Source organism: Larimichthys crocea, chromosome I, assembly GCF_000972845.2.
Source record: "Larimichthys crocea isolate SSNF chromosome I, L_crocea_2.0, whole genome shotgun sequence".
In the NCBI taxonomy this organism is placed as follows: Eukaryota; Metazoa; Chordata; class Actinopteri; family Sciaenidae; genus Larimichthys; species Larimichthys crocea.
Window position 1 is genome coordinate 21,668,544 of NC_040011.1, and position 15,137 is coordinate 21,683,680.

A 15,137-nucleotide genomic window follows, 5' to 3' on the forward strand; every position below is an offset into this window, starting at 1 on the left:
GATCCACAAGAAAGAAACTTTAAATTCACTAACTTTCAATCGTTTTCAATCATTATTGACGTCAACATTTATTTAACACTCACAAGCAGCTTCTGCATTGATTTGTATCGTGAGCCAAAATAGCCAGAATAACAGTGGAGGCGGCAGTAAACTGCCTTTTGATTCACAGCACAGTGGATCTACACAGCAGCGTTTGGGTGGGGGAGGTGTTCCTGGCGACCTCACCATTGTGTGTGTTTCTGCCTTGAGCCATCATTATGTGATTACTTACACCTCACTATGACAAGTCCAAATGATGGCTAAGGAAAAGGCCTGTTGGTTTGTAGTCTATTTTTGATGGGGTGTTCCTTTATAACTACACTGGACATAAAGTTGAAATAAAATATTTTGACCTCTTCTCATGAAATGATTGTGACAATATGATTTATCCTTGATGGATAAAGCGAATCTTCTCTAAACTGTATTGATCAATCTCTTCCAAACAGTATAGGAATAAAAAGAAATGTGTCTGAAAACAAAATTATTCCAACTTTATGGGCAACAGAATACAGTATTTAGTGTATACAGTACTGTAGGCCTGTATACGGTCCATTTTTCACCAGTCATACTACATATTGTCCATATTGTACAAATCCTTGCTAAAATTAAAAATATAAAAACAAAATGTTTCATAAAGGTGTTCATTGTCCATCACTGATGTGTTCTTGGTAGAAAAGCCGTTCAAACAATATGATCTTAATAATATGTTATTAATATGTTGGTCATTTTCTCGAATCATTCACATGATTTTTCAGAGACAATAATGATTTAATCATATTACATTCTCTCATGTCTGTCTGTCATATTACATGACACTGACCTGATGTTTACTAAAATGCCAATATCCACCCTATAGATGGGTTAAACACAGCTGATGCCGTTAGTTGTCTGTTGTTCTCAGAGATTACATTTTTTGAGGCCGAAAGTGTCGATCAGTCTTTCAGTCTGACAGTTTTAAAAAATTAAGCTTTCTTAACACTCATCTTCTCAGTGCTCTGGGTTCTCTGTTTCTGTCTTTTGACAATTACATAAAAATATTTGTCATGAAATATGTGTCTGTCTTTCAGTGGTTTAACCTCAATGGATGGGGCAACAATCTTTAGAACATATTAACAAAACGCATTAAGCAGTAAAATCAGTATTGTACACTAAGCTAGGATTTAACAGTAGTAATAGTAATTTAGTGAGGGCCAACATACTGGACATAATGGTGAAACAAGACCAGAGGCAGCTGTGGAAATAAAAAATAAACCAAGAAATCTGTTCAAATCTGAGCTTGATCTGAAACTTCAAGCTAAATGTGTTCAGCTCTGCAATATAAAAGCTCAACACTATATCATGTGGTTTGCTTTATTTAACGGTAATGTTTGTAGTTTTCCCACTAACAACACAATACCCCTGCAACTAAGAAGATAGAAAGATGACATTTGAGGAGATGGTGGTTGAATAAGCCAGAGGAATCAGTGGTTAGGCATGCTGCCTCTGGTGCAGCTCCACTTGACACACATTTTGTTCTTACACTCCTGTGATGTCCATTGCGTTCAGCATGTTTTGGAGCACTGTTTAATATTTGACTGGACTGTATTGGATTTTAGTCATCAGTCATCAGTTGTTTGTGGAAAATAATATTTCTTTATAGTTTTTTTTCATCTAAAATCTATTGCAAACAGTCAGTTCCTATATCAGTCCATCATGTCTGTCAATGGTTGGATGTTATCCGTTTTCCTTGTCTTACTTGTGGAAACACCATATCTCTATTAAATGTGGTATAATCTGAAAAACAAGTCCTTTGCTCAAAAATGACAACATTGAACCAAAATCTAGAGACAGATGGGTTTTCAGCACTGTTATATTTTGGTGCATTTAAATCAGTGTTTAGACTGCTGTGAGTGTTATTCGAAATGTTGTACATGTACATGTATAAGGTGAAGAATCAACATGCTTTTTGGTAACAGAAATACTGAGTTGATTGCCTGTGTTGGGTGCTGGAAGACAGCAGAATGCATTGCCATGTTAGGGAAATGTGGGAGAAGACACTGTAATCAGCCTGTCCATCAACACTGGGCTTCAATTACTTTGCAGATGCTCACACAATACCTACCCTCCTAAGAACCCACACAACTGTGCATCTTAAAGCCATGCATGTACATACACACACAGGTTTTTACACCCCTCTAAAGAGAAATATCATTATGTACTTCCGATGCAATGTCAGACTCAAGTATGTAAGAAAAAAATAAAGTAGCTCAGTCTGTATGGATTTGGCTTGGGAACTGGAGTGGCCAGTTCACAGATCCACATTTGCATGTCTATGAACTCTCTGTGTGTGTGTGTGTGTGTGTGTGTGTGTGTACCAGGTAGAAATGTATATTAAATAAATTGAGTGAAAAAAGGATTTCCCCTTGAAGGATCAATAAAGTACCTTCTACTGGACCCTGTTCATATCCTTACATCATTATGCCATAAATACCTCATTGTATCTGTTTGTTATCCTTGTGTCTACCTTGTATCACACCATTTTGCAAAAACAAGTTGGGATTTCAGATTACAGAAAGAGTGAGGAAACACTTTTTGTTTGTGATTAGAATCCAAGCGTTAAGATGAATTTATGCTGAATTGGATCAGACAGAGAAACACTTTAAACTCTATGCTGCTGTGACTGGTTGTTTCTCTGCCAGGCAACTGTTGATGCTCTGGATGTGACAGGTCAGCTTCATGGAAGTACCTCAGATGGCTGACTGGCCAATCATTTAGGCTTTATTGAAACGGCTATCCCTTGGAAAGTCATTTTCCTGCTTGTACATCTTTCTCTGCAGTGTGTTGTTTAGTATCGCTGCATGATTTTCGACTAGGCTGGATAGGTCCTCTGCTGTTATTTCACCTATTTTGACCCTTAGGACCACTATAATTGAGATGGATGAGCCTGTTGCCATTTTCTTCTCAAGCAAATGTGCACACATTGTAGACAAACCACAAAGCTGTGATGTGAATTCATTTGAGCTTGTTTATTTAGGTTATGTACAATAAAGCTTTATCACACGAGCCTTCTCAAAAACTGTGTACAACATCCCTCACATACACAAACAGAAACAAACACCATCCTGACCTGCTGAAAGCCGTGGTGGGCAGTCATATTGTAAGTGCAGTTTCAAAGGTTAGGGCTGGGGGAAGGGGAGGTGGAAGGAGCAGAAGCATGTGATTATGAGTTCTGTGGAAGAGCACATTGTAACAGCAGCAGCAGCAAAAGCAGTGCTTCTCAGGCCAAAATAATCTCAGAGTGAACTGTTCTCAGGCTCCCCTTGGTCCCCAAAAAAACCTCAGGTTACATTAGTAGACAAATGGGCACACAGACTGCACAATTCCAAAGAGAAAAGAAGAGTAATCACAGACACTGGGATTTATTCTTGATAATCAGCTTCATTTCCTACAAAAATATTGCACAAAGAATCTCGAGACAGACTGGAGAGAAAATGACAAGTACAGCAGCCAGTAAGCCAACATCTACATGAGCAACATATCTACCACAGAAAAGAACAGGAAACGTAAGTCTGCTTGATTTCTTCTGTCACATGAGCTTGAATAAGTCATTCTGGAGTTAAGTTACATTAAAAATCTACTCTCTCCTAACTTACACTCAACTGTTGTTCAATGCATATTACTGATTTTTTTAATCTACCATCAGTTTGTTTAATGTACTTTATGCTAGAAAATCTAAAGATGTGTCAAGAAAAAACAGAATCCTAGGCCTAAAGCAGTGGCTTCCAATCCCCAGTACTGGTACCAGACCATGGACAATTCTGTCAGGCCATGAGGAAGCAATGTGACACAGCAAAAACAAATTATATTTCTATAACTTTATAGGCTAGTTTCCAAGTACCATGAAACTAAACCATGAACTAAATTCCAACACTCGGAGAAAAGCCAACAGGCAGCTGTGTCTCCAAGACCTCAGTATCAGTATAGGGCTCATATAAACAGACAAAGTCTCCGCTGTTGTAATTGTACTTGTTCACACAAAAGTGATGAAGTAATTGGTTCTGCATATCCTTCTCTGTTGGCTACAAGTTTTCAGATGCTCTTAGTCTGAAGCATATTAAGAATTTACCCTTACTTTCCCCACAGAGAATGTATATAAATGTGTTGGGCTGCATTCAGACCACCATCAGCACAGCATGAAAATGAATGAGGTTATTATGATGCCAAGGCAGAGTCTCTGGCAGGAATTACAGTCATCCAGCAAGAATCTTAAAACTGGCTCAACTTGCAAAGTGCTACAGTGGACAATCAAATACTTGCAAGCACACATTATTGGTAGATTACCTTGTAGCATGAAACAGCATATTTCTACTGTTTACATCATGATAGTCAGGACAAACTGCTGCCTTGATAACTGTCCAGATGCTTCACATTCATGCAGTGTTTTAGCGTCTGCTAAGCCTCCTTCAATCTATTACTCCAACTGGATTCTGGATCATGTTTCATCATCTAATTTTTGAAAGCAGGGCAGTTTTTAGAATGGCTGCCCATGTACTTTCTATCAAGCATTAACTCTACTCGCTGTATGTTAAACGTTACAATTCTGATGGACTGATGTCAAAACCTGCTCACTGCTGTTAATATTTTTTGAACACTATCAAAGTCAATCTTACTAAGTATCCACTAACAAACAATTGTATTGTGCTGGAAATATGTAATGTGGAGCCACTGGAATAAAAATAGTAAATAGTCAGATAGTTCCTCTTTACAAAAGTTTTTTTCCAGTGATTCCAGTGAAGGGTGTAAAGCACTTTGGAGCTGTAGCTGGGTACATGTGATGTCAATGTAACTGCAGGCTACATGAATGATTGATGATGATGCAAAAAAATGGTGGAGGCTGTGCCAAACAGCTGTACATACACAAAACACAATAACGACTAAAGTCTTCTGGGTAAGAAAACAACTCATGAAGGCAAATGATCTGCACTAAATCATGTTTTGAAGCATAGACATCATCTTCATGTACACATACACTAAATTAAATAAATAAATGTCAAACATCATAAGAGCTTCTGAGTAACATTCATTCACAGATCGATCAAAAAAAGTCAATTATGTGGCTTACCTATATTGCCCCCCTGAAAGTTTTGATCAGTTATCAATGTGCCACAGTTGGGTTTGAAGATATCTGAACAAAACATGACAAACAATCAAAAAGAACTGGTTCAAAATTATAACCCAGGACAATAAGTTACCTTCTTACACCCTCCCACAAAAAAGAAAATGTGTTATATGCTCAAATATATTTGGCCTAACCAATACAAACAAATACACCAAAAGAATAAAGACATTTTATAAAGGATTGCACTATTAATTATGCAGCTGCTGAAGTCTGAAACATCTTTGTGAACAGGCTAGGTTCTTTTAAAATCCAAATATATTATGGTAAAAAAAAGTGCTAAAAAAAAAAGATATGTATGACTGATTAGACTCATATTCACTTTCACATGGGACTGATACTCACAGCAAACAAATTCTGAACAACTATTTTCTTCATTTTTTCCTTCTCCAATGTTAAGATGATTCAGACCAATACACCACAGAAGTGTGCATTTTCTAAAGTCCTTATGTCAAAGCAGTTAGAGACAATAAAGCAAAGTAAATTAAATGCTAACAATGACATTTTGAAGCCACAGAAAAACAAAACTCAAGAATACACATGCAGCACTACTGAGGACAGATAATAGTCTAGCTCTCAAGCTTCCCTTTAAAAACCAAGAGCATGGAAACAGCATCACATTGTGCAAATCAAAACATCAGTAACAGGTTTACCATGACTCCTTAGGAAGGATATTCCTTGCTTTATACCCATGCTTTCTGTTTCACATAAAATAAAAAAAGCATGTGAATCAAAAACTGGACCCCAACACCCAAATATTTAAAACAGACTTCTGAAATTTCCCAATCTCAAAAAGACAGAAATTTGCTGGGAGGCCAGAGCCTAAAGCACTTATTCCTCCTCTTTTTTCTAGTCTTACTTAGTGGAGTGCCTCAACACAGATTTGCTCCTCAGTAATGTCATCCAGCAGCTGCACCTCCACAGGGCTGCATATGTCACTGTCATAGACCTCTGTCCCCATCAGAGCCTCTTCCTCCAGGGTTTCTCCTTTGCCCTTAAAGCCTTGCTGCTCTGATGGAGAGGTGCTCTCCACTGACTCCAGGTCCTCAATGCCTGCTCGGTAGTGGATCATTAGCAGGGTGAGGGCCTGGAGTCTCTCCCCAGACTTGGCCAGGGCTGTACTAATTAGGGCCTTGCGTCGGGCATCTGTGGCCTCCCTCTCCTCCAACAGAAGAGCATTATTGTGCTCCAGCTCCTGGTCAATTTCCTGCTGCAATTTGTCCAGCATCAACTCAAGCTTCTGAGAGCGTTCATCTGTGGGCAGTCCCCGGTACAGGTCACGACCTATCTCCTTCACAGCAATGAACACACTGTCATCCAACCCACCTTCCTTGCGTACAAGTTTACTGCTGCCACCGCTGCCAGAGGGCTGCTTTGAGGGGCTGGCGCCACTGGTGTAGGTCTCAGTATCACTGCTCTCATTGTCTGAGGTGTTGGGTGTATGCTTGGGTGAGGGCTCTACCACTCCAGGCACCACATCAGCCACCTGCTCAACCAGCCGAGTCTTGGGCACCTGGCGGAGATTAAGCAAACGGGAGCTGGTGTTGATGATATGCCGAGTTAAGCCAGTGGTGGCCCGGTTTATGGTGGATTTGGCTTCAGGGTCAGCTCCACGACGCTCAGTTGCTGCCACACAGAAAGGATTCTCAGTGAGGCACTTGTCCTGGCACTTTTTGTGGCAAACATAGGTGCAGACCATACACTGAGAGGCAGCCTTGGTCCAAACCTTCTTCTTGCAGTATTCACACCAGGTGGGATTCTGGAACTGGGTGTCCTGGAAGTTGTGACGCACCTCCACCAACTGCATGGTGCTGTAGGCCAAGTCATCACGTGGTGCTGAAGGGATATGCTCCCGCTCTCTCTCTCTTAGATCTTCATCATGGAGACTTCCCTCTCGCTCCCGTTCTGCCAGCCCTCCTGGATACTCTAATTCACCCTCAGCTAAGTAACAGAAGTTCAGAGTAACATCTCCGTAACACAGCTTCTCATTGAAGCCCTTATGGGTGCTCAGGCTACGTAGTGCAGTACGGCTGACGTTAGCTCTGGGTTCTGGAGGCCCCAACCTAAAGGTGCTCTGGTACTCTGCAGAAGATGTGGCCATACATTCCATGGCTAAATGCTCCAGCTGGAGGCTGGCATGACCCAGGCACAACAAACTGCCAAGCTTAAAGGGATCTTTGCACCACAGGGCGACATTAAGATACTGATGGTTGCTCTCCACCTCAAACACCATAGAGGCCTTGGGCCAGCGTGCTGTCTGGTGACGAAACATGGTTTCTGGGGATTCCCAGAGAGAGTGGTCCTCTAGAATATCCCGTGTGCTGCAGGAACTCTCTGATGTTTTGTCCTTTGCTTGGTCGGCCTTGCTGCTGCTGGTCACAGTGGAAGGGACTGGCAGCTCATCACTGGACTCTGCTGGCCTGGTAATCTGTTTCACCTCAGCCTGTTTGACACATATCTTCTCAGTTCCAGCCTTGTCCTCACTGGCTCCAGCGAGAGGAACTTTTTCTGGAGATTTTTCAGAGCTGCTGGTAGTTACGGTAGGAGCAACAGTAGCATTTGTAGTTGTAACAGAATCAACGCCTTCCAAAAGACTGGTTTCTGAAGAGGCTGATGTCAACCTTATCTGAGGTCTTGGCGGCACTGGGGGTCGAGAAGGAGGAGGTGGGGGAGGGACAGTAGGGCGTTGCACACCCTCCCCTGGATCACTACTTGTCTTATGTGGTGAGGGCTTCGGTGATTCTTTGGGCTGGGGCTTTAGTGGTGACTGGAGACCCACCAGGTTTAACTTGCGGTTGAGTATAGGTGATATGGTACCAAGGGGTTTAGAGGCCAAGTTGGCCACAGTTCTTTTGGGGCTTTGGTTTACTGTAAGTAAGGAATCATCCTTAGTGTCACTGGTATTTGTGATACTGCTGTTAGGGCCACCTGTCTGGCTAGGTTTCACACTAGAGTCCACAATCAACTCTTCAAACTCAGAGTCAATGTCTTTGCTGTCGGATATGTCAGAAAGGGTGGTGATAGGGGCTGGGTCTTCTTCATAACCCCCTGGCTGGGAAATAAAACCTGTTTCCTCAAGCTGCCCAAACCCTTCTTGAAGAGTTCCCAGGCTTCCAAAAGAGGGAGGCTGGTGACGAACAGGTCTCTCATAAAGTACCACCACCCTGTCTCCAGCCTGCTTCAGTAGTTTGGGCACTTGAACTGAGGATGTCACTTTGACACCTGTCAACAGAAATAATAAGAAGAAATACGTTTTTTGTGCAAACAGCAGTTTCAAAAATGTTCAATTCAATTCAAAAAGGTACAGTAATACATTTCAGACCTCCAATGGCGATTAGGCGATCACCCCTTTGCAAGTCTGCCAAGGCTGCAGGCGAGTTGGGCATGACTGTCTCGATGCTGACATGCACTGCATCCCCCTCACTGGCAGGGACATGTCTGAACGTCATCCCCACACTGCCACATGGCCCCTTGATAACCTCCGTCTGATGCAAACATATAACATACAAAAGAAAACTGAACAAGACTGCACCGATTGAGAGCTTATGGTCCACATATCTACTGTAGACTAGACTGTAGTGTCCAAGAACATGATTTTTCAGTACAAACCTAATTTATCAAACTTCAATCTCTATTTTTATAGATATGGATTAATGTGTATTGAAAGACAATTAAAAAAAGTGGTACAAATATTAGAGGATTTGTATTTATGATCTTTTATAGTATGGACGTTTCAGCATCCACCAGGAGTAAATACGGAATTTTGTAAAACATGTTCTAAAAAGATTATGGTAATGTTTGTAAACTTAGTGTCTATGGCGATCTACATTTTATTTAGGAGTTTGAGTTGTTATGGTATTATTACTTATGGTATTATTACTAATGTAATTTACTTGTTTGAGATGTTTTTCTAAAGTGTTAAATATTAACACATGGGTGGGTACTGCATTAACCAACCAGAATGGATTTAAAATTAATGATCCCCAATAACCTAACACCATAGCTCAATAAAATCATTACATCAACATAAAGGAACAAAGACTTAAAAAGTGATAAACTAGTTGGGAAAAGTACAGCTCGGCACATACAGTACAGTGTTTCTATATTCACACATACCTATGTAACAAGAACAAAAACAGATACTACACAGATCTGTTTTAAGGTTACAATAAATGTGTTTCAATGTTTTTGAAATTGAATTAACTCTTAGTTGGAAATCAATAAATATAAGAAATAATACTGAAATGATAATACAAAATATATAACAAATAATGGTATTTAATAATCTGTGTGTATTTCACAGTAAGGTTTGCAACCAACAACTGGTAATGCAAAATGTAAAACTGGAAATTGACAAAAACACATCTGCCTCCAGCACTTTGATGAGAGACTCAAACTGAAAGTGGCAATTCTGTGGCAAAAGAGAGAGCTACAATTAGAGAGAGCTACCCCCAACTGACTTAATGACAGCCACTACACACAGTCTAAGTCACATATCCCACAACACACCTGTTGCGATGCAGAGGTGACCAGCTTTATGCCTGACAGGTCCTCTATCAAATCACAGTGCATGTACAGTAGCAAGACTTTTGCACCTTCTATGATGACGGTGTACATAGACCATGCAATCTTAAATGTGACTGGTAGAGATCATCAGCGTACTGCAAGCATATATGGCAGGATCTTTCCAGGTTCAGAGAAAGAGCTAAATGCAGTGGAGGAGAAGAAAGAGGATGAAAATGTTACAGGTGTCTTGGTTTAAATGACAGAAAAGGAAGGCTGACAGGATGTGGGTAGACAGAGACAAATGACTGTAATTTCCCCTGCTATCATTTGTTACAGTTCTGGTGGAAGGCAGTGATTGAGTTAGGGTTGGCCATGAATAAGCAGATGATCTATATAAGCTGGCAATGACGGTGGGTGGGTGGGGGTTGAGGTGGGTGCAGGTTCACTAAAGAGAGATAGCTGAGAGATAGTCCTGATCCACTGTGATGGTAACTAGCAGACAACCAAGCCACTATATGTGGTGACTATTGGCCTAGGTTAGTTTATAGGTTCCAATGCATGTATATGCACTTAGATACAGAACACAGAGTTCCTCCATCAAATCAAACATTAAACATTTTGTAAAGTGAAAAAAATCAAACAGTGAATTAGAGAAAGTGGAATATGTTGCACATGAAGCCTGCTGATTAACAGTTCAGTTCATGATACTTTATCACATCTTAATGCTTAACATGTTGCTAAGAACAGTAAAATAAAGAATGTTACATGATAAATAGAAGGCTTCAAATAGATCCTGTGATCTTTGATCAGTATTGACTCATACCGTTTTCAGAGCCCTTAGTGGTATTAAGCCAAGCCACAGTGTACATAATATTTTATATTTATATACACTTTTTGTGCTACACAACCAATGTAACATACAAAATATATCAGTTCAAGACTTAGATCAAAGATGGTCATGGGGATGTAACAGTCATGGAGATAGATGGGAGTATATTATCACCTGCTGTGGATGATGTTACACTGTTGGTGAAACAAATGACACTGGTAACAAACTAGTGTAAAGTCCCTGTGGGAGCTGTCAGGGTGAACATTTTTTTAACAGGTTGCCATGCCAAAACATACCAAATGGCAGGCCACAATGACGATGGGTGACATGAACATTATTTTTGTAGAAAAAAATGACAATCTTGGTAGCATTTATGTTCCAGACTTATTCAGCATGGTAAACTGACTTCTTTCTGATACCAGACTTTTACATGAAAACTAGTGGATATAACAAGTTCTCAGAAATCACTTGGATGTGCCCCTTAATAACAAATCTGTTTATATGGATCCAGTTCATAATTAATTGATGACTAATTTACAAGGCTTTATAGGTGATGCTTTCGTGGCAAAAGCTTCTGCCTCACCATTTTATGTGTGTGAGTGAGTTTATGTGTTTTGAGGTTTAATCTGATCTCGCCATGTTACAGCTCTTCCATGAAGACTAACAACATTGCAGAGGCAACAGGTTGCTATGGAGGAGAATGTGGAGGCTAAAGGCCCATTCAGCTTCACATCACACAATGATCATTACTTAGTGTGCAGGTAGGTTCTGTTAGGCAACGCTATCAAGGCTGTATAAAGCACAGGAGATACAAAATCTGAGACATTAAACAAAATATTGAAACATTTATTCACAATATGCAACTCAGTTCAGTTAGTCTCACAGATCAGATTATTTGTTTATTAGATACTCCTTACTGATAATGGGGAGGACACTCCTCATTTGTTGTTTTTGTGCAATTATTTTTTCATCTCAGCTGCATTCTTTATGGTTCAAATGACTTCAACTTCAAACAAAGTAAGTGTGAATGTTTCTCTCAGGGTGGTGATTTGTCCAGAGTGCACCCCGCCTCTTGCTCAAAGTCAACTGGGACAGGCTCCAGCCCACTGTGACTCTGATGAGGAGAAGCTGTTACAGAAAATGGTTGGATGGATGTTTCTCTCAGTGTAAAAACCATATATATAAGTGTTAGAAATGGGAGAATCTGAAGTTAGGTTAAAGGTTAAGTTAATCGTAGATTGAGTAATAAATAAAACTAGAAAATTTCTAAAGAAATTTTGAGTGTGCCTGACTCTGGCCCTATCGCCCCCATACATTATTATTGACACTTCTCAGCAAATTCAGTGTTTGTGTCTGTGAGAGAGAAGGATAAAAGGATAAATAATAATAATGCAAACTGTATTATTGACAGTCATTGTTATTATACAGAGAGTTCAATAAAGTTAATCACAGTTAGGCTTGTTGGGGGTAGGTTTTGGTAAGCAACCAGGGCCATATGGAGGCCACCAATCAGAGCAGAGCAGTCAACCAGAGAGGCTCCTGTGACATTTCACACCGCTGAGAGAGAGAAAACAACTGAAAGTACCCCTCGAACAACAAAGATTTTTGCCAAACCGTAGTTCTTATCATTGAACCGGCTTCACTGTGAGCATCCTGAGCTCTTCCTGAACATCTACATATATATTTTATATTGTGTTAAGGAATTGGACTTTTAGAACAATTGAAAGAAACTGGTATCTCTGCTTTCCTTAAGAAATTTTACTCTTTAATACAGTGGTCTATGAGGCTGTGAATGGGTGTTGCTGGCGCATCTGTGTGTTCCATGCCCAAACTACAAGTCTGACAGCTTTATCAGATGAATATGAATGGCAAATCTTCCTATGTTTCTAGCTATAAATTATGTCCGTAGAGTGACATTTGTGGCCTTGACAGCAGTTTCCAAATTTATTTTTTATTTTTTTCTTTCCCTCTCCACTCTAGCTATGATTTCACACACTCTAGCCTCTGCATAAGGTAACATTGAGGGGATTTTTTTTTGTTGCCGCTTTTGCCGAATAATTCAAAAACTGTTTGGTGCAACCCTTAGAAAAGTCATAGCACACTTGTCATGGCCGAGCCGGTCGATTTGATAAATTTTTTCGTGTACGTGTGACCAAAACTACGGGAGGAGTAGTGCCGAAAAATGTACGGAAGAATAATAAGAATATTAAGTATGGGGAATAATAGATAGTGTGCTCTTTCAGGCACACAATAAGCTGCACCTAGGAATAGTATATAGTGCGCCTTGCAGGCACACTCAATAATAAGCGCGGTGAATAACAGTGTGTTCTTTCAGGCACACTCAATAAACATGGTGAATAATATATAGTGTGCTTTGTCAACCACACTCTATAATAAAATAAAATAAAAATAATAAACTTTTCCTGGGTGGAGAGTATATAGTGCGGCTTGCAGGCACACTCAATAATAAGTATGGGCAATAGTATATAGTGTGCTCTTTCAGGCACACTCAATAAGAATAATAAGTATGGTGAATAGTATATAGTAGGGATGGGCGATATGGACTAAAAAATGTATCCCTAAAATTTCTGGTGTTTATCACGGTTACGATAAAAATAAACGATAAATAAACACCAGTTTAGCCTAATCTTTTTGACTATAAATCCATCACTAAAATAATAATAAAGGCTCGGGGGAGATGGTGGTGGGCATGTCTATACCTGCTGAATGTAACCGGTGTCAAACAATCAGGAAATAACTTTTTATTTCGCTGATTAATGACAGCTTTATCGAGGCCGGTGCTGGCTGTCATGTCATTATATTTTGCGGCATAAATTGCAAGTCAGACTCAGATTTAGAAGCTGGTACATGAACTAAACAAAGTGAGATCACACACACAAGTAGATGATCAGAGCTTAGTCTGTGAATCCACCTGGATAGTCTCTGCTTCAGAGACATTTCAGGCTGTCTGTGGAGGTTCGACCCAGTGTCTGATTGGTGGCCGGAGCGTGAGGAAAGCGCTCCTCGCTGCCCGGCGTATCTGCTCCGCCTTCCGCAATTGTGTTGCCTCAAAGGCATTTCTGTTGTTTATTGTAATGTGTGCTTTAAGATAAGTCATTCTTACTTGTTGTAGTCAAATAATAAGAGCAAAAAGGTTAAAAAGTTTATTAAGAAGATTTTATTTTGACAGTCGAGTCACCCGGACATCACTTCCTGACAGGTCACTTGTGTTGGTTGACTTCCTGTTTAGTTCCTTTTCTCCTTGGACTGAGAGTGAGGCAGACATGCTCTGAAGTTATCCTAGCCATCCGATGAGAAATATTGTACAGGCAACGCCGTAAGTGCATACATTTCATGTGTAAGATGTTAAAAACGATAAATAGCGATAGCTGCTAGAATATATATATTTTTTATTTGTTAGTAAAAAAAGGACATTTTGTCTATGTTATTTACACATTTAAAAATGTTCTGCTGATGATGATTACAGTAATTCATTGTGCCTGTAACTATGCTAATTCATGTTTTGTTGGCTGTCTGTGTGAAGGCATTGTATCCAAATGTAATGATCCGAGGCACTCCTGGTGAACTTTTCACACTCGCCATTGTTAATGTGACATTGACATTTACATCTAGCTCAGAGCCAGAGATCATACAAAAAGAAGAATGACAGATAAATAATGAGAATAACATGAAATAAAGGTTGTTCGTGAGTCTCGAGCCTCAAGTCTAAAGTCACAGTTAAGTGAGACTTAAATGCAACTCGAGTCTGAGTCACGAGCCCTCCCCCAGGCACACTCAATAATTGACATGGGGAATAATATATAGTGTGCTCTTTCAGGCACACTCAATCAAAAATCATAGAGAAGAAAGCAATGTGAAATTTATGATGTTGAGCAAAAAACTAAAAAGATCCAGTTTAAATATGGTGGCTGATTGTCCTACTTATTTATCCGCCACATATTTCTCTGGGATTTGGTACATGGCAAATCGTAACTTCTGCGAGGCAGCTTCTGTTTGGCCATTTAAGATCCACATGCAGACTTTCAAAGCAGTGATATTCTGAGGAAGCTTAAAGCTGAGTGTAGGTGCTGAATATTACAAATTGGAGTTGCTGTGTGTATACAGCTGCACCACCGGCTGCAATGTGGCCATAATAGATTTACAAAGGAGAGCACATGAGCCCATTCTGCTGAAGTGCAAATAGTGGCAATCTCCATTTTACACACACTTACACCACCAATATATGCACAGTCACAGACACTCACATGTAACGTAATTACATGTCCGTGCACACAAAACTCCAGTGATAAGACTACTGCTGCCTGGCAGCAGCACCACCAGTTTTAAAGGTACAGCCAAGGTTATATATTGATTCTTTTGACCATCCTTCCTGACAGTAAAAACATTCATTCAACCAAACGTGAGATACAATACAAACAATAAAAATGATAAATGATTATTATAAAAATGTATTTGATATATTGTATCTGTATCATTTCAGAAGCACAGTTAATGCGGCTTCCAGTGAATCATCCAGAGCACCACAGGCTAATCGTTTCTAAAAAACAGCGAGAAGATGAAATGGAGAACAGAACATTGACATCATAA

General features: G+C 40.0%; 1 protein-coding gene across 1 annotated transcript in view; it reads right to left on the bottom strand.

The window, feature by feature from the left end:
* Positions 1 to 3,025: 3,025 nt before the first annotated feature.
* pdzd8 (PDZ domain containing 8) overlaps positions 3,026 to 15,137 on the bottom strand; it is a 50,196-nt gene continuing 38,084 nt past the window's right edge. The window contains exons 4-5 of the mRNA XM_010743901.3: positions 8,517 to 8,679; positions 3,026 to 8,416 (exon numbers count right to left, since the gene is read on the bottom strand). Coding sequence (XP_010742203.2) covers positions 6,054 to 8,416; positions 8,517 to 8,679 — 2,526 coding nt within the window. The 3' untranslated portion in view covers positions 3,026 to 6,053. The remainder of the gene's footprint in view (positions 8,417 to 8,516; positions 8,680 to 15,137) is intronic.